The sequence below is a fragment of the Pelophylax lessonae genome (genome assembly GCF_965119305.1).
Source record: "Pelophylax lessonae genome assembly, chromosome: 4".
In the NCBI taxonomy this organism is placed as follows: Eukaryota; Metazoa; Chordata; class Amphibia; order Anura; family Ranidae; genus Pelophylax; species Pelophylax lessonae.
The window spans coordinates 57,771,817-57,796,328 of record NC_138771.1 but is presented as its reverse complement, the minus strand read 5'-3'; the positions used below and the strand labels follow the sequence as shown (position 1 = coordinate 57,796,328).

At 43.2% G+C, this 24,512-nt stretch overlaps 1 protein-coding gene across 1 annotated transcript in view; it reads right to left on the bottom strand.

The window, feature by feature from the left end:
* Window positions 1-1,133: 1,133 nt before the first annotated feature.
* The window catches only part of ZNF710 (zinc finger protein 710), a 164,784-nt gene continuing 141,405 nt past the window's right edge, over window positions 1,134-24,512 (bottom strand). The window contains exons 3-6 of the mRNA XM_082253229.1: window positions 21,698-23,177; window positions 5,288-5,479; window positions 4,485-4,659; window positions 1,134-1,885 (exon numbers count right to left, since the gene is read on the bottom strand). Of these exons, the coding sequence (XP_082109355.1) occupies window positions 1,713-1,885; window positions 4,485-4,659; window positions 5,288-5,479; window positions 21,698-23,158 (2,001 nt within the window). The 5' untranslated portion in view covers window positions 23,159-23,177 and the 3' untranslated portion in view covers window positions 1,134-1,712. The remainder of the gene's footprint in view (window positions 1,886-4,484; window positions 4,660-5,287; window positions 5,480-21,697; window positions 23,178-24,512) is intronic.

Below are 24,512 nucleotides of genomic sequence, written 5' to 3'. Positions count from 1 at the left end.
GAACTGGAAACCTGTGTTGCTTGGCTAACTGTAGAAATGTCCAAGATATTCATATGGGGCCTGAATCTATCAGTAACCATTGATAACTGGACTTTCACGCTTACACCTAACGCAGGCGGTCAGGCACTATAGCTGGCTTCTGTGCCCTTACCTAATGCAGCCCCCTTTCCCATAAGGCAAGCAGGCCTACTGGTACTCAGTTGCCCCCAGGACTTGCTATAAAGCCTGGCTACCACGCTGTGGCAGGTGCAAACTGGACACAACAAACCGGTATTTGAGATTGGCAGAAAGACAGCATGGTTCAAGATAGTCCAAATTTAAGGCAGGCAAGGTTCAGAATAGTCAGAGTCAAATCAGCAGTCAACAGACAGGAAGATTTTCAGAGAGTAGTCCATATCTGATCTGAGGTCCTTAATGAGGGAGTTCAAACTAGCAGGCAGGGCAGACAAACAGAGAGCTTGGAGCACATGTTACAAATGCAATAACACAATCATGAGACTGCAGGCTTGGCTGGCTTGAATCAGGTTTGGTCTCCACCCAAAGACTGTCCACTTGTAAGGTGATTGATGTGGCCAGACAGGAACACAGCCTAAACCAGGATGCTGGAATGAGACCAGAAGCTATGAAGGATCAGGAGCGCTACACACTCCTGACATGAGAACACCAGTATAAGACTATAAAAACCTACACTCGCTGGCAGACTGGAGAGTCTTCCAGGATTTAACTTATCAGACATGAATCTATCAGCAGTTGTTAATTGCAGAAAAACCATGCAGACACACAGAAGACACATTCATTCTCCTGAGGACAATAGAAAAAAACTGGGACCTGATGGCTGTGGGCAGGGTCACCAACTTTTTTTGCCAGTGTCCATTTCTCCTTTAGGCGTCAGTATAACCCAACAGGCTAAGAAATCCTGTGTCCCTAAATAGACAAGAAAGAAATGTATTTTTAAGAAGAGGACACTGATATTTTGGTGTAATAACAACAGGAGGCTGCTCTCAGTACATAGGGAGACAGAGAGCAGGAGAGGTAGAATACGTGTTGTATGTATCCAGTCCTATATATTTCCCACCAATGCCTTTATAAAGGATCCTCATCACATGACGTACAGTCAGTTTTCCAATTAGGATGGAACGTTGTGGACATTCTTGGATTAGTTGCAATACTGCCAAGGAGGATTCATTTTAATTTCCATTAACTGAACTGAGATCATGTTCTTAGACATTCCCTACGTGTAACATACAGGTCTTTGATACTGGAGCTGAGTTAATGGATTATTCCCCTACTTCTGTACCAGGTCACTTTCAGGTACTGAATTAGAATTCAGATAAGAACAGTAAAACCCAAATAGTATGCATCAAACACAAACATTTATAATGCCAGTGCATAAAACTACTGAAACACAAAATACAGTCTTGTATGTGGTCCTAAAAAGTCCTACAATGAGTTCTCCAATGTCCAACTAAATGAAGGCAAATAGGCATGTATTAGCCAATGTCATGTCATATTACGTTGTCCTTTAGCAGGTCAGACTTTGAGAGACCATGTGAAAGTCTGCTCTGTATAAGTTATCGCTATTCTAAGGCATGGTCCCTGCTGACAGCACAACGCTCTTCAATAAAACGAAAAAAAATTCTTTTATAGAATACAAAAAAAAAATTCTCCCGCTAAGCTGGAAATTCCTTCAGATACGGGATATTGTTCTGGAACTACAAGACATTGTAATAGACCATTTCTTTAAGGGACTGATCAGTCGGTGAACTGTTATCTTCAGTCACATTATCTGCTTCACTGTATTCATAAGAATTCTCTTCATAATCTTCCATCTCTTGCTGGCTGTCCATGTCATTACCCTCAGCATCTGGGAGTTCCATCATATGATCTGAAATGGAATTATTTAAAAATTAGAAAAATAAAGAGAATCAGCAGCCACTGAGTACTGTGGGGCCATCCCCATGTAAGTCACCAAGTTTTATATTTATTTCAGTTATACATGACCAGTCTTTTTTTTGTTTTGTTTTTTTTTTTTTTAATCCCAAACGTGTCTTTTACAGTAAGGCTTCGTGGATTGGCTGAAAATTAATTCATTATAACTTTGAAAATCTGCCTACTAAAAGGGCTTTGAAATGCTGGGATACACTGCCCAATATAGTATTACTAATTAACTCAAGTTATAACTTACTGCAACTAAAACTAGAGAGAAAAATACGTAGCACCCCGAATAAAAGGAATTTTTTTTTATATATAAAAAAAATTAATTTCCTATCACTAAAGAGCATCAATATTGCAGTACATTACCAAGAACAAAATACAATCCTGCCTTTAAAGCAAACCTGTTCTTTGCCTATTCAGTGCTGAAAGCTGAAGGAAAACCCTCTTAATTTGGTATATACAGTGCCTTGCATTTTTCGTGTTTTGTTGCCTCACAACCTGGAATTATTATGGATTGTTTGATAATTTGCAATATTTAATTTACAGAACATGCCCACAACTTTGAAGAGGTTTTTTTCTTTTTATGGTGAAGCAAACAAATAGGACAAAATAACAGAAAAAGTCAATGTGCATAACTATTCACCCCCCTAAAGTCAATACTTTGTATAGCGACCTTTTGCGGCAATCACAGCTCCAAGCCGCTTTGGATAAGTCTCTATGAACTTGCCACATCTTACCACTGGGATTTTTGCCCATTCCTCCTTGCAAAACTGCTCCAGCTCCTTCAAGTTGGATGGTTTGCGCTTGTGAACAGCAACCTTAAATCTGACCACAGGTTTTCTATTGGATTAAGGTCTGGGCTTTGACTAGGCCAATCCTACACATTGACATGTTTCCCCTTAAACCATTCAAGTGTTGCTTTAGCAGTGTGTTTGGGGGTCATTGTTCTGCTGGAAGGTGAACCTCTGTCCTAGCCTCAAATCACGCATGGAGTGGTACAGGTTTTGCTCATGAATATCCCTGTACCATCCATCTTTCCCCCAACTCTGGCCAGTTTCCCAGTCCCAGCTGCTGAAAAGCATCCCCACAGCATGATGCGGTCACTTTGTGTTCTTTGGGTGATGTGTTGGGTTTGCGACAGACATAGCGTTCATAACGTTCATTTTTAGTCTCATCAGACCAGAGCACCTTCCTCCATACATTTTGGGAGTCTCCCACATGCCTTTTCGCAAACTCAAAACATGCCATTTTGTCATTTGTTGAAAGTAATGGATTTCTTCTGGCCGCTCTGCCATAAAGGCTAACTCTATGGAGCGCACGTCTTATTGTCGTCCTATGTACACATACTCTAGTCTCTGCTGTGGAACTCTGCAGCTCCTCCAGGGTTACCTTAGGTCTTTGTGCTGCCTCTCTGTTTAATGCCCTCCTTGAGTTTTGGTGGGCAGACGTCTCTTGGCAGGTTTGCTGTTGTGCCATGTTCTTTCCATTTGGTTATGATAGATTTGATGGTGCTCCTGGGGATTATCAAAGATTTGGATATTTTTTTTATAACCTAACCATGACTTGTACTTCTCAACAACATTGTCCCTCACTTGTTTGGAGAGTTCCTTGGTCTTCATGGCAGTATTTGGTTAGTGGTGCCTCTTGCTTAGGTGTTGCAGCCTCTGGGGCCTTTCAAAAAAGGTGTGTATATGTAATGACAGGTGTCACTTATATTGCACACAGGTGGATATCATTTCACTAATTATGTGACTTCTGAAGGGAATTGGTTGCACCAGAGCTGGATTATGGGCTTCATAACAAAGAGGGGGGAATACATAAGCACATGCCAATTTTCTGTTTTTGATTTCATAATAATAGGTTTATGTACATATTTTTCTCATTTTACTTCACTAGACTATTGTGTTCTGATCCATCACATAAAATTCAGATAACAAAACATTGAACTTAAGGCTGTAATGTAACAAAATAGGTACAAAGTCAAGGAGGTGAATACTTTTTCAAGGTACTGTAGAGACACATGCAACTCCCTTTGACAACACTGGGTTGTTCAGCACTCTCCCATAGAAGTCCAATGCCCTGTGTGAGATAGGACTCCTGCGCCTAGTAGTTTGCACATGGCTTTCACGCTAAGTGGCTGAGCAAAGCGATGGGGGAGCAAAATAAAGTTTAGTATATGAGTCTGTGATGGTCTGCTTGAAATAGAACCAGTACTATGACCTGCATGGGCAAAGCATGATTCACTAAGCTTCTGCTTCTCAGGGTAACAAGGAATGGTAGAGAGATGAGCATGTAACAGTCAATTTAGTGAAGAGATTACAAAGTATAATAGAAGCGTAGAAGAAAGGAAAGTGGAAATGTCACTGCCACCACAGCCGGCTGGTAAGCTCTTGAAGTGGCATGGGACTTCGTTAACCAGAAAACAGGAAAACAGGTTAGTTTAACCCTAACCAGTCAAACAATTAGTTTAATTTGATATGCATGCATGAATGATCTATTTGGTGTACTTTTTTTGCAGGTAGAATATAAAAAGTCAACAATCAACTTACCTTGATTTTCTAAAGTGATATCCATTACTCCATGTTTCACTTTCATGTGGCGACTGAGGTTGCCTTTCAGATTGAACTTACTGGAACAATAGGGACATTTAAAGGGCTTGTATCCAGCATGGAGGTGCATGTGGCCCAGCAGGTTGTACATTCGGTTGAAAGATTTCCCGCAAACCTATATAACAAAATAACACAAGTAGATGAACAATGTATTCAAGTCTTCTAGGTTATACACCATTCACTTCTACAATCCGGGAACAAGTATGACACGCGGCATCACAGTAATACTGTACAAATTCAGGAAACAAAAGTAAAGCCATACTTTAAGGCGATTTTATATTACCTACAAGCAAAATAGCATATATATCTTGAATCATTGAATTACATTTCAGAATACATCCATTTTACATACTGGAACAGCACAAGCTACACTGGGACTATCATTTGGGAATGACAAAGGGGTTCTTTATATGTGCTCACTGCAGCCCAACAGATTTTGGTGTAAACCATTACTGAACTCTCCAGTTTTGCAGGACTTGGTGCTATGGCAATGTCATCATCTTCTAAAGGATAGGCTTTTTTTTTTTATTATTTGGTTATGTAGGGGTGATGGGAACACTGACACTCCTGTTCAGCTTGAAACAAGTCCAGGGAATACTATAGAACTGTAATAGCAAAGATAATAAAATATAGAGTCTAGCTGTGCCTGTGTTGTGACTATCTCCCCGCTGATAAATATAATGCTTAGAATGGTCCTTCCATTTACAATGGGTACTAGTAAGGGCAGATAGTGTGCTGTGTACCTTGCATTTGAATGGCTTGACAGGGGAGTGCACTATCATATGGGTCTTCAATGTTTGCTTCTGTACAAACGTCTTAAAGCAGATGTGGCACTGGAATGGGCGGACACTGGCATGGATCAGCATGTGGCGCTTCATGTTGGCATGCAGAGTAAACTCCCGCCCACACACCTCACACTTAAACTCCTTTACTCCCTGGAACAAAGAAAGAAAAGAGACAAATATTATCACACAACCCAAAAAATAAAAAAAAGTGGCAATAAGAAGATATTGTGCAATAAAAAATATCTGATAAAAAGGATACCAATATAGTTTACAATGGAATGCCTTTTGTTGTTTTTGATGTACAGACCATTATAAATGACTGATTATATAATTGTGTATATATATATATATATATATATATATATATATATATATATACACACACATAAATATATACACATACACACATATATAAATATATATTATATATATATATATACATACACACACACACATATAGGAAAACAAAAACAAAATGTATGTATGTATATATACATACACACACACATACAGGTGCATCTCGTAAAATTAGAATATCATCAAAAAGTTTATTTACTTCAGCAATTCAATTCAAGAAGTGAAACTCATATTTTCTATAGATGCGTTGCTCACAGAGTGATATTTTTCAAGCATTTCTTTTAATTTTGATGATTTTGTCTCACAGCTAGTGAAAACCCAAAATTCTGTATCTCAGAAAATTTGAATATTTTATAAGGCCAATATAAAAAAAGGATTTTTAATGCAGAAATGTTGGCTTACTGAAAAGTATGTTCATGTACAGTATAGTATGTACTCAACACTTGGTCTGGTCTTTTGCATAAATTACTGCATCAATGCAGTGTGGCATGGAGGTGATCAGCCTGTGGCACTGCTGAGGTGTTATTGAAGCCTAGGTTGCTTTGATAGTGGCTTTCAGCTCATCTGCATTGTTAGGTCTGGTGTCTCATCCTCTTGACAAAACCCTACAGATTCCCTATGGGGTTTAGGTCAGGCGAGCTTGCTGGCCAACCAAGCACAGGGATACCATGATCATTAAACCAGGTATTGGTACTTTTGGCAGTGTGGGCAGGTTCCAAGTTCTGCTGGAAAATGGAATGAAAATGAACCCCGTCCAAGTATTGAGTGCATACTATGCTGTACATGGACAAACTTTTCAGTAAGCCAACATTTCTGTATTAAAAATCAATTTTTATATTGGTCTTATTTAATATTCAAATTTTTTGAGATATTACATTTTGGGTTTTCACTAGTGGTAAGCCATCATCAAATTTAAAGAAAGAAATGCTTGAAATATATCACTCTGTGTATAACGCATCTATATAAAATATAGGAGTTTCACTTTGAATTGAATTACTGAAATAAAAAAAAAACTTTTTGATGGTATTCTAATTTTAGGAGATGCACCTGTGTACATACAAATATCAATATCCAGTATATCAGGACTGAACTTCAGAAAGTTATGAAAATTAAGCTCTGTTCCAGAGGGAAACATGTCAGAAGGAGAAGTCTGATAGAATGTAAATGCCATAGCAAAAATACAGAACTCAATGTTCCAAAAGATTACAAACTTTTAGGGCACAACAGGAGGCATAAATGTTAAAATCCTAAAAAATATTTTATTAGAAACATGAAAAATGGGATTTTTGACTTACCGTAAGATCCATTTCTCCGATGTTCATTGATGGACACAGCTCTTCATCTTCATGACTGTAGGGTTATACTGCCCCCTATAGGAGTAGTACACTAGGTAGAGAAAAAAAGCTTGAGCACGCCTATGGGACAGTCCCTGGGGGTATGCTCCCACTTCCTGCTATAGGTATTCAGTTTTGTAACAAGCAGTGTAAGAATAAAAAAAAAACTCCAGAGAGGGGAGGCTGCTGTGTCCATCAATGAACATCAGAGAAATTAATTTTACGGTAAGTACAAAATCCCATTTTCTCTTTCGTTCATTGACGAACACAGCTCTTCATCTTCATGACCGTAGGGACGTCCCAAAGCAGTGTCAAACATGAGTAGTGGGAACAGCAGAAAACAAACTTCCCCAAGGCTAAACACAGCCAACCAGGTAACTTAGAGCTCAACTATTAACAACTGGAGCTCACCTGAAAAAAACACCCTCAAAGGAGGACAAGTCCTCTAAATAGCAGCCTGCAAAACTTTGTGGCCAAAAGAGGCATTCGCAGATGTCAACACATCCACTTTATAAAACTTTGTGAATGTGTGTACAGACGACCAGGTGGCCGCCTTGCAAACCTGTACCACTGACACCTGATGACGGAAGGCCCAGGAGGCACTAAGCACCCGAGTACAGTGCGCCCTGACAGGGAAAGGAGGAACCTGACCCTTAACAGAATAAGCCTGAACCACAGTCAGTCTGATCCATCTGGAAATCATCAAAGCAGAAGCAGCCAGCCCCTTGCAAGGTCCATCCGTAAGGACAAATAGTGAGTCTGACTTCTGAAACGACTCTGTAGCTGCCAGGTAAACCCTAATTGCCTGAACCACATACAGGAAATGCAAAGCAACTTCCTTAGGATGCTTAGGCTTGGGACACAGGGAAGGCAACACAATGTCTTCATTCAAATGAAAATCAGAGACGATTTCTAGAAGGAACGGCAGACAAGGCTGAAGAACCACCTTATCCTTGTAAACCTCTAGGTAAGGTGAAGGACAAGACAGAGCCACCAGCTCAGACACCCTGCGCACAGAAGTAATAGCCACCAAAAAGGCCACCTTCTGGGAGAACATAAGCAGGGGAATCACCCGAATATTTTCAAAGGGAGGTTTCTGGAGAACTGACAATGCCAAATTGAGGTTCCACGGCGGCAATGGAGACCGCACCGGGGAAACCAGGTGTCTCACTCCCTGGAGAAAGGTACGCACCAGGGAGTGTGTGGCCAACGGACTTTGAAAGAAAATCACCAAGGCCGAGGACCTGGCCTTTGATGGTACCCAAGGCCAAACGCTGCTCAACCCCTCGCTGGAGGAAAGCCAACATCCCAGTCACCGAAAAGGAGCGAGGGTGAACCCGTATGGATTCACACCAGGCAATATACGTCTTCCAAGTACGATAATAAATCACCCTGGAAGTAGATTTCCTAAAAAATCTTAAAAAAGTTAAAAAAACTTAGGAATCACAGATTCAGACAACCCTCTATCCTTCAGCAACTGGCTTTCAACAGCCAAGCAGTCGAAGCCAGCGACTGCAACACAGGATGGCAGATCGGTCCTTGGGACAGCAGATCTTCCCTGAGGAAGTCTCCAAGGAACATCGACGACCAGCCATACCAGATCAGTGTACCAAGACCGGTGAGGCCAGTCTGGAGCCACTAGGATGACCGGAGTTCCCTTCTTCCTCGATCCTGCACAGGAGTCTCGGAAGAAGCTCCAGGGAGCCATAGAGCTGCGCGATTAATCGTTCTGGGATCGCAATCTCGATCCACCCCCCTATGCGATCTCCATCACGAATATCGGCGATTCTGGGGGTGGGGTTATTTCACGGCCGCACCTCCGTCACGCCTCCTCGATGACGCGGCGGGCCGCACCTCCATCACGCTTCCTCTATTCAGCGCTCTGCAGATGACGAGGCAGGCCGCACCTCCGTCACGCCTCCTCCATTCAGTGCTCTGCAGGTGACGCGGCAGGCTGCACCTCCGTCACGCCTCCTCCATTGAGCACTCTGCAGATGACGCGGCAGGCCGCACCTCCGTCACGCCTCCTTAATTCAAGTCTGCAGATGACGCGACGGTGTCTTCCGTCCCACCTCAGCCCCGCCTGCTCTGTCCCCGGAAGTGACGAGGTCCTACTTGTTCACGGGTCCGAGAAAATTATGGCATGATGAGCTTTCCATGAGGTAATGAAGGACAGAGGAGGGGGGGGAGAGAGGGGAAAACCCTAAAAAATAAATAAATAAATGTATATTGTAATGAATGAGATATATATATATATAATTTTTTTTTTTTTTTTTTTTTTTTCATTTCATTATAATATACATTTATTTATTTTTTTAGGGATTACATTTTCTGCACATAACACTACCTTTTCAGCATTTTTACTTGTGAATTATCAATATAATAATAATTAATGAAATTATTACTTTCATTATATTATTTATTGTATTTTTATATATATATATATATATATATATATATATATATAAAAATACAATAAATAATATAATGAAAATAATAATTTCATTAATTATTATTATATTGATAATTCACAAGTAAAAATGCTGAAAAGGTAGTGTTATGTGCAGAAAACGTAATCCCTAAAAAAAAAAAAAAAAAATAAATGTATAAATATACGTGGTGCTGAGAATCGTGAGTGAATCGTGATCTTTATTCCAAGCAAAAAAATCGTGATTCTCATTTTTGCCAGAATCGTGCAGCTCTAGGGAGCCACTAAGGCGTCTGTGGCATCAGCTAGAGCGGGCATCACTAAATGGCGGCCCGCGGGCCGTCTTCGGCCCGCGCTGCTGCTCCATCGGGACCGCCGCCATCAGCTGCTGGATTTCTTCCCTGTCTCTGCTGCTGTCATTAGCAGAGCAGTGCGGATGGCAGGAGGCGGGACTGAGACTGGGGGCGGGACCGGCATTGAATGGAGGGAGGCAGCTGCCTGAATTAGCATTTCAGGCTGGAGGTGATTGGCTGCTGCGAGGCGGAAGGTGATTGGCTGCTGGGAGGCGGGAGGTGATTGGCTGCTGGGAGGCGGGAGGTGATTGGCTGGGAGGCACACAGTCGGCTGCCTCTATGCATGCAGCGCTGCTGTTCCTCTGTCTTCCTCGAGATTGTCCCGCCTCCTGCTCTCCGCTCTGTGTAGGAGAGTGAAGGGAGGACAGGGCTGTGAAGTTTGATTGGGGAGCAGGGGTCATGTGCAGGGGGGGGTAGTGTGGTGTTTCATGTAAAGGGGAGCAATGCTGTGGGGGTGATATGTTAAGAGGGTAGTGGTCTGTGTTGATGTAAAGGGGGGCAGTGCTATGGGGGTGTGTGTTAACAGGGCAGTGCTGTGTATGTGTGTGAGGGTGATGCAAAGGGGCAGGTCTGTGGGGGTGATATAAGGGGGCAGTGGTGTGTGTGTGGGGGGGGTGGGGGGGTGATGTAAAGAGAGACAGTGCTGTTGGGGGGATATGCAAGAGGGACAGTGCTGATGGGGGGATATATGAAGGGGACAGTGCTGATGGGGGGATATATGAAGGGGACAGTGCTGATGGGGGGGATATATGAAGGGGACAGTGCTGATGGGGGGATATATGAAGGGGACAGTGCTGATGGGGGGATATATGAAGGGGACAGTGCTGATGGGGGGATATATGAAGGGGACAGTGCTGATGGGGGGATATATGAAGGGGACAGTGCTGATGGGGGGGATATTTTAAGGGGACAGTGCTGATGGGGGGATATATGAAGGGGACAGTGCTGATGGGGGGATATATGAAGGGGACAGTGCTGATGGGGGGATATATGAAGGGGACAGTGCTGATGGGGGGGATATATGAAGGGGACAGTGCTGATGGGGGGGATATATGAAGGGGACAGTGCTGATGGGGGGGATATATGAAGGGGACAGTGCTGATGGGGGGGATATATGAAGGGGACAGTGCTGATGGGGGAATATATGAAGGGGGCAGTGCTTTGTGTGTGTGTGGGGGTGGTGATGTGAAGGGGGACAGTGCTGTGTGTGTGTGGGGGGGGGGTGGTGATGTGAAGGGGGACAGTGCTGTGTGTGTGTGTGGGGGGGGGGACAGTGGTGATGTGAAGGGGGACAGTGCTGTGTGTGTGTGGGGGGGGGGGGACAGTGGTGATGTGAAGGGGGACAGTGCTGTGAGTGGTGATGTAAAGGGGGATAAGCAGCTGCACAGAAAACGTGCAGGGTACAATTGACTCTTAAATGCAATGAAATACAAGGTGCGGTTTCCCACACATGGAAATTGCATGGTACATACGCGCCATGCAGTTTCAATGCGACAGCGTTTTTAAAAAGGTGCCAGGGCCTTTTCCCAGCAGAAAACACAGACACAACAGCCCATTCAAATGAATGGGCTGTCGTGCCTGCACACCTGGGCTGTGATGTAAAGAATCCGAGTCATCACGCAAAAATGCAATCTGGACCTCTGCTGGAAGAAAATTTTGCTAATCGGACCTCCATGAATTTTAATTCAATACCCCTGAGCTAGAGGATCCCAAGACTGTGCCACAAACCTCTGTACCTTTCTGTTGAGGACAACAGATCCTCCTCGAGAGTCCCCCACTGGAGACACAACTGATGGAACACCTCCAGATGAAGTGACCAATCTCTTTGGTCTAACGCCTGTCGACTGAGATAGCCCGCCTGCCAATTTTCCACTCCTGGAATGTGCACAGCAGAGAGGGCTGGAATGAACCATTCTGCCCACCTTAGAATGCCAGATACTTCCCGAGCTGCCAGAACACTTCTTGTGCCCCCTTGGTAATTGACATAGGCCACAGCCGTAGCATTTTCCGATTGGATTCGTACCGGACACCCCTGGAGACGACTTGTCCAATGATCCAGACAAAGTCTGATCGCTTGGAGCTCCAGTACATTGATCAGTAGCCTGGACTCTTCCAGAGTCCAGACCCCCTGAGCACACATACTATACATTATTGCTGATTGTTTCATTGTGAATAAGTAATAGAAGAAATTGATTTATTTATTGATTTACTGGATGGTGAACGAACATTACTTATATATAATATTACATGTGACCAGAAGAGAAGTGAATACGGCACTAAGTTTCTGTTTATACACACCCTGAAGCGCAATACAACCCCTTTTTTTATCAAGCATTGAAACTGTTCACCTAGTACCAGTTAATGTATATGCAGCATTAGGATGAGTAGATAACTCTCTCCTAGATAGTGCAGGAACCATACTCTATAAAAAGTGTGGAACTGTGCAAACAGTACCGTCTCAAAGGTAGACACCATTAGGCCCAGAACCCGCATGCAAACCCGCAGAGATGACCACCTGTTGGACAGCAGGAGCCGAATAGTCTCCTGCAACTTGTGACGTTTTTCCAGAGGAAGAAACACTCTGGCTGAGGCCGAGTTCAGAGTCAGACCCAAATAGTCTAGTCCCCTGGATGGGACCAGAGCAGACATCTAAAGATTTAGAATCCAACCAAACTATCTCAGCGGAGTAATCTCCAAGTTGGTCAACAGAGCAGTCAAAGACTTTACTCGCAAAACCAGATTGCCCAGGTACCCCAGTATCGCAATCCCCCACTGACGCAGTAATGCTAGAACTGGGGCCAACACTTTTGTGAAGACCCAAGGAGCGAAGGCGAGACCAAAGGGTAACGCCACAAATTGATAATGCTCCATGCCCACGGCAAAGCGGAGGAAGCGCTGATGAGCAACACATATGGAGATGTGAAGGTAGGCGTCCTTGATGTCAATGGAGGCAAGAAAATCCCCCTGATATAGGGATGCCACCACCGTGCGAATAGATTCCATTTGGAACTTCTGTACCCGCACAAAGCAGTTTAGCGCCTTGAGGTCCAGAATTGAATGTACCTTGCCCTCCTTCCTGGGAACCGTAAACAGGGTTGAGTAGAAACCTCGAAAGCGTTCTGACGTTGGAACCAGAACCGTCACCCCCCCACCCCTATCGCTAGTACAGCACCCCATTTAACCTCAAAAGGTAGGTCCACCCCAGGGGGGGGGGGGGTGTGGCAGATGAGGGGCACAGGCTGCAATAGATCACCGATCTGGAGGGAGGGGGGAGACACAAACTGGGAGGGAGGGGAGCCCGAGGGTCGGACCATCGTCCACCCCAAAACCCTGCAGGGGTAGAGGGGGGGCAGCTACTTACCACACCAGGAACAGGGTGGGCACCGCTCCGGACAGGACACCGCTCCATCGTAATTTGGATGCCAGGAGGAAATGCTGCAACTCAGGCTGAAGCCAGTTGGTATGTACCCTCGCGAGACATTGAACTCGCAGGCCAGCCCCCGTCCAGTGGGGCTATGTCGTGGCCAACCTAGCGCAGAGCTGGCGTCTGCACGAGCTCGCTTGTGGCACTTGATTGTAGATTCACACAGAAACAAAATAAAAAAAGGAAAAAATTCCATTAAAAAAAAAAAATTGCCAGGACCACAGATCCCAGCAAGGAACTAGGTCCTTACTCCTGACTAGGCAGAAAAAAACGAAATACCTATTGCAGGAAGTGGGAGTATACCCCCAGGTACTGCCCCATAGGCTTGCTCAAGCTTTTTTCTCTGCCTAGTGTCCTACTCCTGTAGGGGGCAGTATAACCCTACAGTCATGAAGATGAAGAGCTGTGTCCGTCAATGATTGAAAGAGAAATGTAATTTAAATATAAAATTCAAAAAAACCCAAAGAGGGGATCACATTTAAAAAAAATAAAAAATAAACCCCAGCTCTGGAATGGGCTCGGGCTACCAATACATTTCCATATCATCTTAGAAAATGTACACAAGTAATAGGTCTAGATAGAGGTAAACAAATGTTGCTCCAAATCTAGACTGTCAGCGTGTTTCACTAAAGATATAGCATCTTCAGAACAAGTTGGGTTATGCGTTGCACTAAATACAATGTCTAATGCATATTGTTCATTGTACTTCGTTCAACGTATAACCTAATTTGTCCTGAAGAAGCTATATCTATATTGAAAAGCATTGACAGCCTGGATTTGGAGCGATATTTGGGTACCTCTTGCTAGCAATATTTCTTTTTTAAACTTGCTTTATTAGCAAATATATGGGTAGCCTGAGTCCATTCCAGAGTTGGGGTTTGTCTTTGTAAAAAATGTGATCCCTTGGGGTTTTTTTTTTGGACTTAACATTTTTCTCCCGGTTTGTCATTTTTTTCTGCCCATAGTCAAGCTTTAATGTAATGGCAGCCTGTTAACTTTCTCATAGAGGACATGGGAAACAATCTCTGTGTGAAAAACTAAGAATTGTTTCTTGCTGTCAGACCCATGAAAATGGGTAATATCCATCCAGTACAACTTTTTATTTAAAGAAAATATACAAAAAAATGTGCAAACCAATTAATTGCAAAGTGATCATCATTAATTGATTGGATATTCTGTATATTCTGTATATTTTGTTGCAATATATTTTTCCGTGAGATTTAAACAATTGAAGAAAGCACTTAATATTTTTGTTACAAATTCTTTGCAAAAAAAAAAGCATTCAAGCCTCCTGAGCTCTATAAACGAAGATAATCATATGTTAATCTTAGGAGCTGTCACATTGCCAGGGATCAGGAAGGTATTGTTTTGCCCTCTCAAGGCAAGCTGAACTGTGAATCTCATGCGTTTTCTTTTAAGTCCTCCACATTATTAGGGGGATTAATATTTTAAAGTCTGGACTTTATAGATTTCAGTGTGATTGGTTTCCCCCAACTCCATCTGTGACTGCTTAAAGTCTTGTTTTTTTCCTATAAAAATAATAAACATGTTATACTTACCCAAATGGTTGCAGTGGATTTGCACAGAGCAGCCCAGATCCTCCTCTTCTCGGGTCCCTCTTCTGTAATCCTGGCCCCTCCCTCCTGTTCAGTGCCCCCACAGCAAGCAGCTTGCTATGGAGGCACCCAAGCTGAATCACAGCTCCCTGTGTCACTTCAGACACGGAGCCCCGACCCGGCTCTGCCCCTCCTCTCCCCTGATTGACTAGCTGACTTTGACAGCAGTGGGACAACTGCTGTGTCTCAGCCAATCAGGAAGGAGGAGAATCTCAGATGGCTCAGACACTCGTGGACAGAGATGGACCTCAGGTAAGTGTTAGGGGGGCTGAGGGGCGGTGCTGCACACAGAATCCTTTTTATCTTGATGCATAGAATGCATTAAGATGAAAACAACCTTCTGACTTTACAACTCCTTTAAGTCCATAGCACATTTCTTAATCCAGCTTTCAAAACATTTACCTTCCACTCAGAGGCAAACACTGCAGTTGGGCTAATGGAATTTCCTCAATCTACCCTTATCTGGGTTCTGTGTAACCCACTGCAGCATGCAAAAGAGTCCTTTCACATGGGCAGACTCCGACTACGATTTGTTTGCTCAACAGGAGGGTCTGTCCACTGATCCGCACTGAGCAGGCAGATGACAGGTTCATGTCTGCTTGGCTTATGCAGCCACTCACAGCCCACCCTCCAATATTGGCGATTGGATGTAAACAGACCATCTGTCCCTTTGCACCTGACTGCCATCTTATCCGCTGGATGGAAGGGGAATGGATCCCTACATGTCTGTTTTTAGCGGAGCGCATTGGATGTTGGCGGATGTAAGCCGACACATATCCGTGTACACCTGCCCCTCTCCATAGAGAAGAATGGAGGTTCCAATCGGGTTAGCCTGAAAAACAGACAGGTGGACCCAATCAGAACATTCGTATGAAAGGGGCCTAGCTCTTTTTAGGTAATTGGGAATATACTTTCTGAAGCCTTGCTTTGGAATTATTCCTATAATTTTTACTTCTTGTATCCTCCATTTCCAAAACAAGTTTATCTGTGAGAAATTTGTTAGTATGACAATCAAGCTTTCTGTATATGAGAAACAGTAATGAAAATAAAGAACAGTTCTTAGATCACCAGATTACTAACAAGTGGGGGGCTTGATGCACTACAGATGTGTTGGATAAAAAACAAGAGTACTGGGACTGCTTTTTGTTTGCATTTAAAGTGTGTTTCCAATTTTGCAGCCAAATTGGAATACATCTACTTTACAGAAGTACTGGGACTTGTCCTTATCGGGAAACACAGCGGATAGCTCCACCTGAATATCATTAGTCTCCCTTAGCCCACGTTCACATTGGTTCGGTTTGACATGAGATTTGACATGTCAAATCAGAGCCAATTACACCGTCCGAATCGGTATGACGCCGACTTTGCGATGCCGCACCGATTTCCAAAAGTAGTTTCTGTACTACTTTTGGCGGCTTTGGGGGGCTTTTTTAATAGACATCTGTACAGGAACCCGCACAGATGTCTGTGAAATCGCCCCTGAAAGTCGGACCGAAAAAGCCGGTTTGAAATCGTGAGAGTTCAGCTGAACTTACACGATTTCAAACCTGCCTTAAGTGGGGTACACACTAGTAGAAGATCTGCCAAAAATTCCTGTCCGAGGTAAGATCGTACGATTTTCGGCTAGTGTGTACACAACTTTCAGCAGCCAATGGCGACATTTTCAACGAAAAAAAATCGGAGGGACAAACACTAAAATTTTTATCATCCATCCCCAGGCGACCAATTTTCGTTTAATGTGTATGCAGTACGTCCACGAAAAATCGGATACGAAAGACCGCTGACGACCCAGAAGTCTAGGAACAAGTTTCCCAAAAAAAAAAAAAAAAAAATCGGACGAGAAATCTCGTGAACATTTATGCACTGTGAACTAAAAACGGTAAGGAACGCTGAGCAAAAGAGAAAAATCGGAGGATATTTCGTCCGATTTCCGTCAAGTGTGTACGGCCTTTAGTGTGAACCTACACTTATGCCTCTGGCCACCTGCTGAAGAAAAGGGGCCCATGGAAGTTTTTATTAAATTTCTGCAGAGCTTGGGATTACTGCACCAGTGCCCAGATGAGTCCACTTTTTGCCTCTAGGCCCCTCTGATAAACTGGTGGGGCAGGGCCCGGTACAGGAGTACTGATGCCACTTTCTTGTAAGTGGCCCTACTCATGTGCTGTGAGCAATGCTCTGGTATATTGACAACAAGCTGGGGAATGCTACAAGGCAACTCCATTGTTTAGGAGAAAATTTTAAAAGGGATTCAAAAACACGAAGACTGACTTAGAGATCTGCTACAGACAATTTTCTTAGACTTCATGGACAACCTTGGGGCTCATTTACACAGCCATGGGAGTGGTGGGGGAGTGTGCAAGAGCATACAGATCCTGCAACAAATCTTCCCTAGAGACATCACTGGCATCTCAATCGGACACTGCATTCTAATCTACCATTTACAGCTTAACTTCCTCCAGTTAAATGGAATGTATAGAGGATTTTCACTGAGCACCTATTTAGACGTATTGCAGTATTAATCTTAAAGTCATTTTTGCTAAGACTTTCACATTTGTACATGCTTGTTCTTCCATATTAATATATTAAACATAGAGATTTGTAGATCAGCCACTAGAGGGAACAATAAATTAGCATTCACTCTGCTTTCCTTCTAAACAACTGTGGTAATAAGATATCGGTCATATAGGGAGCGCATTATTTTCAATCAGTTTGAAAACCCTAAGGCCTCTATCACATGCACCTGGAATGACAGGTGCATGCTAATAGCAATGGTTGCTCAGCCCATATAAAACAATGACAGGCTGACAGTGGCATCAGCTGGTCATATGTAGCCACACACTACAGGGTTACCTACAGTTAGGGACAGTTGTCTGAGCCTGGATGCAATCAGCCATGTACAGGCTTGGATATTCGCTGTTTCTTGCTGCTGGATTCTGCTGTGGGAGGCTAAGCGGCCATGTAAGGCCCCTATAAAACAGGTGGACCAGATCAGATTGTCTATGTATCTCTATGGATCAGTGCGTGTAAACAGACTGATCCGATCCAGTCTGCTAAAAACAAACAGAAGAGGACCCCCCCCCTTCCCTAGATTGGAGGTAGTCAGTCAGGTGTAACTGGACAGCTGGTTGGTTAACACACAACCGCCCATAGAGCAGAGCAGGTTTGGTCTTTGTCCGCTCTGCATAAACTGAGTGGACACGGACCTGTTATCCACCTGCTCTGCACAGCGGGATTAGCGGAAAGAACCCCTGCTGAGCAAAGCAGATTCGCCCCGTGTGAAAGGGGCCTAAGGAGGCCTTAAGGTTATGCATGGCTTGTATTTTGGCGGTTTCCTGTGAATCACCAGAAATTTGGGCTGATAGTGGCCATGCCAACACCACCTAGCTCAACAAACTTTAAATTAAAGTAGGCGGGTGGAAAAAGATGGCCAAATAGTGACTGTAGCCAATCAGAAGCAGTCCTTTTTGGGTATTCTGACATCCAGCATCCATGCTAGGAGAGATTTGTAGATCCATGGTCTCTAGGCAGGCCATACATTATGCAATTTTATTTCCTTCGACCACGGGTTGAAAGAAAGGAAATCCCTTGATTCCCCATCAACACAGTCAGTGTTGATGGGGGGGGGAGGGATCCCTCCCACTGTGCTAGTGTATTATTCTGAGAGTGGGAGGTTTCCCTGCTGTCAGAATACAATGATCACTGCTGCCAGTTGTAGCAAGCAGCAGTGATCGTACAACAAAAAAAAACCTAACAGGCTGGTTGTACTGAAGTTGATCGATAAATCGACTTCAGTACAACCAGCCTGCCCATAGATGGATTGAAATTTGTCCAGCTCCTGGTGAACCAGCTGCATTTTGATCCATCTATGTTTGACTTTAGGGTGCATGGGGGTATCAAGCCTTTTTTCTTACATTCTACCCACAGCCTAAGCAAGTATAAAAAAACAATGTGTATGGCCAACTTTAGAAAGAGCAGTCAATGAGTAACACTGCAGCACTACAATACAGGAAACAGTCTGTGTATGTAATAAGAAAATATGACTAGCCTATTAATAATTACAAACTATTACAATGCTAAATATTTGTTTTATCAGGATGATTTAATTGACATAGTTATCAAAGAACTCATTTTAAGGGGCTCTGCATTCCCTTTAACAAAAAGTTATAAATTAATGGGGCCAGTTTCAGATCCACAAAACACTAGAGGGAGCCAGATAGCTCTGTAAGGTAACTGCCAACCAGCCACAGGGACGAAAATCAGAACAATTCAGAATAAAAAAGGAACAGATAAACACTAGTACAGATACAGCATTTTAATTACCTAACAGGGAACATTGTACTCATTAATAGGCATAACATAGAGTGCTATATTCTTATATGTTAAACTGCTATACAGGAAGATAACAGACATTGGTAAGCAGTAGATACATTGTCTGTAGGTAAGAAAACCTTATGAGCTACAAATGTATGATTGTCTCTGCGTCCCTGGGTGTTCCCTATATCCTGACCTTCTGTGCAATACATACACGCGTGTGTGTGTGTGTGTGTGTGTGTGTGTGTGTGTGTGTGTATGTGTATATATATATATATATATATATATATATATATATATATATATATATACATACACACACACAGTATCTCACAAAAGTGAGTACACCCCTCACATTTTTGTAAATATTTTATTATATCTTTTCATGTGACAACACTGAAGAAATGGCACTTTGCTACAATGTAAAGTAGTGAGTGTGCAGCTTGTATAACAGTGTAAATTTCATGTCCCCTCAAAATAACAACACACAGCCATTAATGTCTAAACCGCTGGCAAAAAAAGTCAGTGCACCCCTAAGTGAAAATGTCCAAATTGGGCCCAATTAGCCATTTTCTCTCCCCGATGTCATGTGACTCGTTAGTGTTACAAGGTCTCAGGTGTGAATGGGGAGCAGGTGTGGTAAATTTGTTGTTATCGCTCTCACTCTCTCATACTGGTCACTGGAAGTTCAACATGGCCCCTCAGGGCAAAGAACTCTGAGGATCTAAAAAAAAAAAAAATTGTTACTCTACATAAAGAAGATGATTTGCCAAGACCCTGAAACTGCAGCACGGTGGCCAAGACCATACAGTGGTTTACCAGGACAGGTTCCACTCGGAACAGGCCTCACCATGGTCAACCAAAGAAGTTAAATTCACAGGCTCAGCGTCATATCCATAGGTTGTCTTTGGGAAATAGACATATGAGTGCTGCCAGCATTGCTGCAGAGGTTGAAGGGGTGGGGGTCAGCCTGTCAGTGCTCAGACCATACGCTGCACACTGCATCATATTGGTCTGCATGGCTGTCATCCCAGAAGGAAGCCTCTTCTAAAGATGATGCACAAGAAAGCCCGCAGACAGTTTGCTGAAGACAAGCAGACTAAGGACATGGATTACTGGAACCATGTCCTGTGGTCTGATGAGACCAAGATAAACTTATTTGGTTCAGATGGTGTCAAGTTTGAGTGGCGGCAACCAGGTGAGGAGTACAAAGAAAAGTGTGTCTTGCCTAAAGTCAAGCATGGTGGTGGGAGTGTCATGGTCTGGGGCTGCATGAGTGCTGCAGGCACTGGGAAGCTACAGTTCATTGAGGGAACCATGAATTCCAACATGTACTGTGACATACTCAGAGTATGATCCCCTCCCTTCGGAGACTGGGCCCCAGGGCAGTATTTCAACATAACGACCCCAAACACACCTCCAAGATGACCACTGCCTTGCTAAAGAAGCTGAGGGTAATGGTGATGGACTGGCCAAGTATGTCTGCAGACCTAAACCCTATTGAACGTCTGTGGAGCAACCTCAAATGGAAGGTGGAGGAGCACAAGGTCTCTAACATCCACCAGCTCTGTGATGTCATCATGGAGGGGTGGAAGAGGACTCCAGTGGCAACCTGTGAAGCTCTGGTGAACTCCATGCCCAAGAGGGTTAAGGCAGTGCTGGAAAATAATGTTGGTCACACAAAATATTGACACTTTGGGCCCAATTTGGACATTTTCACTTAGGGGTGCACTCACTTTTGTTGCCAGCGGTTTAGACATTTATGGCTATGTGTTGAGTTATTTTGAGGATACAACAAATTTACACTTATACAAGCTGTACACTCACTACTTTACATTGTAGCAAAGTGTAATTTCTTCAGTGATGTCACACTAAAAAATATAATAAAATATTTACAAAAATGTGGGGGGTGTACTCACTTACTCACTTTTGTGAGATACTGTATATAGACACACACACACACATTATTTTCAATGGGGACACTAGACCTGGTAACCTAGGAGTACCCAAGGAATTCCATTAATTTACAGTGATTTCCTCTCACTTCCTGTTTGACTATGGGAAAGGAAGTGAAGGTAAATCTCTGCAATGGGACACAAATGGAAAAAAAAAAAATATATATATATGTATATATATATATATATATATATATATATATATAATCTGTCAGGGGTTATAACTTTCCCTTGTTCTATACAAACAAAAAAAAGTTTTAGCCTATAGTTCTACTTTAATTCTATACAATTTAACACAACTTTAATGTAGTGCTTTGAATTAATAAGATTCAGCCAGAACACACTATAAAGAATAAAGAATAAAAATGGAGAAACAATATTACCACTTGTACCTTATGACAAAAATGGCTAAAGAAAAATCCCGTCTTGTTGCACTGATCAACCAGCTAGATTCTCTCATTCTCTATCTTATACCAGAAAGGAACAATAAAAATGGGATCTCATTGGTTAATATAGGCGGCAGGGGCATATCTTCCCTTTCACTTCTATAGCCTGCATTCATAGAAGGAAATCTACAGATCACTACCCACCTTATGTGTTAATGAATGCTGCTTGAGATGGTGGATCTGGCTGAATTCCATGCCACACTCCTTACAGACAAATGGTCGGACATTTTGATGCTTTAGCATGTGGTTTTGTAGCTGGCTGCGGTAGTGGAAAGATTTGTTGCACTCCATACACTGGTACATGGTGGGTCCCTGGTGTGAGGAGATGTGACGCTTCAGCTGTGTCAGAGTAGCAAAGTCCAATCCACACTCCACACAGACATGGCACCTGCCGTTTTCATGTTTCACTTCATGGGCTTTAAGCTCACTTGGGTAGGCGAAGCCCCGGCCACAAAATCGGCAGCTGTATGGTTTGATGTCTGTGTGCAGCAACATGTGTCTTTTCAGGTGGCTGGTTTGTGTAAATGCTTTATTGCAAACATCACACTTGTGTGGCCTTGTTCCCTGGTGGGTGAGGAGGTGAGTTTGTAAGTGGCTTGGTTGTTTGAAAAGTTTGTTGCAATGCGGGCACGAGTGGGGTTTGATTCCGCTGTGCCCCAGAATGTGTGTGACTAGGTTGTATTTTGAGGTATAGGATTTCTCACACATCCGGCACTGCCATCGCTTTTGGCGGTCTCCAGCCTCAACCAGATAAGAATCGTCAATCTGAACATTTATGTCTAATCTGTCCAGCTGGGCCTTTTTATTACGCTCAACCGAATCAGCTGTATCCGATTCAAATTCGTTCGGATCTGACCAGGAATAGCTTTGTCTGCTTTCCTCTGTCTTAGGAGACCCAACTGACGGGGCTCGGCTCTCACTAGGCTGCATTAAGTTAGAACCATAATTACATTGTCTTTGCATGCCGTCCAAACTAGAATTCCCTGGGATAACTGGCAATGGAGGAATAGGGTATGAATTCGGATAAGGGTGTTGTGAAACATGTCTGTAGTCTGCATTTGCCTCATGGCGTTGCCTGTCACGAAAATGTCGCCTCCTGGGCCGCCTTCGAAACGTGCTGAGGTCAATCATTTTCAAAGAATTGTTCTGTACAGTGTTATCACTTTCCTGTTCCTGAGCATCTTGAGGAAGTATTTCCTCACTGTCTGGCTCTTCATTTTTGGTCTCCACCACCACTTGGCAGATTTCTCCTTCGTCTACCTCCTCAAGTTTTTCCGATTTAATTTTTGGAATTACTTTGACAGGTTGTCGCTTCTTCCGCCTTGTGTGTTTTTCAGGATCCAATCCATCATCTTCCATAGAGTCAGCTGCATCCTTCACCTCTGTGTTCATGAACGTCTCCGGTTCTGGCTTTTCATCTTCAACAGGACCATTATTTGAGCACTCACTTCTTGAAGATGGCAGAAAACTATTAGGACTGATGGTGGCACCAAATAGTTCATTTTCTGACACCAATCCCAAAACTGCAGCTTGTGCTAGAGACAGCACCACCACAGCATCGGTCTGGGTGCCAAAGTCTGTGAAACGACCCATGTTACAGACCATCAAGATGGCATGCCCCCACCTAGAAGAGAAAAAATATATATATTTTAGTGTCATATGCTACTATCATTACAGAGCTAAAAAGCCTCCTGTGTAGTTAGTAAGGCTATCATAAACATTAGCTAAGTGCCACTTGTATCAGTCCCTTTTGACTTGACCATGCAAAAAACCCATATCTAGTGGAGTCCCCTGACCTGAATGGCCAGCCTCTGTTTGGAAAAGCAGTTAACAAGGCAAAAAAGAAGACAATGTTCTGACTAACCCCTCTGGGGTTAGCAGGAGCATCTGCCTGCACCACTCATTTCCTACCCCCTTCCATTGTCCAATGTCCATTGTCCAATGACATAAATAAGAATATCTAGCTGAGCCAAACACTTGTTCATGGACCTAATGTGGGTCTGAAGTTTTAGGATCTTTTAAGAGAATTCACAACATTTAGCTATGTATATTAAACCAACAGTTCAATATTTCTCAATGTCTTTCTGTTGTACTTTAGCATTGGCCTAAATTGCAAAGGTTGGCTCTTCTTTACGAACACAGTCCAGCATTAATACAATTCCAGGTCGCTGACCTGAAACCAGCATGTTCTGCACCATGAGCGCCAACTTAAGTATAGTCTTCATTCACTTTTAGTAAAGCCTCCCATGGCATCACAGCACCCCCCCCCCCAACATATTGTTGCCATACTTCATACCCCATTACCTGAAATCACAGTACTGCGGGACTTGCTATTTACAGATAATGGGTACATTATTACAGTTTTACACCTATAGCCCAACTCCACAATATCTGCCTGCGTAACTACAGCAGTACATTTTAGGTACACTTTATAAACCAAAGCATAGGTCCTAACAGGGGTTTGTAAGGAATATGAGAGCTGCCATTGCTAATTTGTTATTGCAGGTTTAAGCTCCGGGTAAGTATGAGACGCCGCTCGCCCAGCCTGATCAACGTAGATATATGTGAAAGCCTCAGCAAGGGCTGCTCCACTGACCATGCCCCCCGATGTGTTTAACCCAGCCCACTGGGGCTTGAAATCATAAACTTTAGACCTGTCATCTTTATCCACTGACCTGGAACAAGCTTGTGAATATAAGGTGTTGGGAGAACTGATTTGCACGATTAAGTGTTAGTAACTTACTAAGTAGTGAAGTAATTACAACAATCCAAGAATGCACATTAAAAATAAATCTTTGTTTGATTTATGAATTGTTTACTGCTATATGTTAACTATTTATCATTGCTGTGCGCAATCTCAAAAGTGCCTCTACTTGGATCTTCTTGTGTAAAGTGCCAATGGTGCATTCACCTAACTTTCATAAACTTCTAAAGCACCCTGGGAGCTCCAAAATTCAGA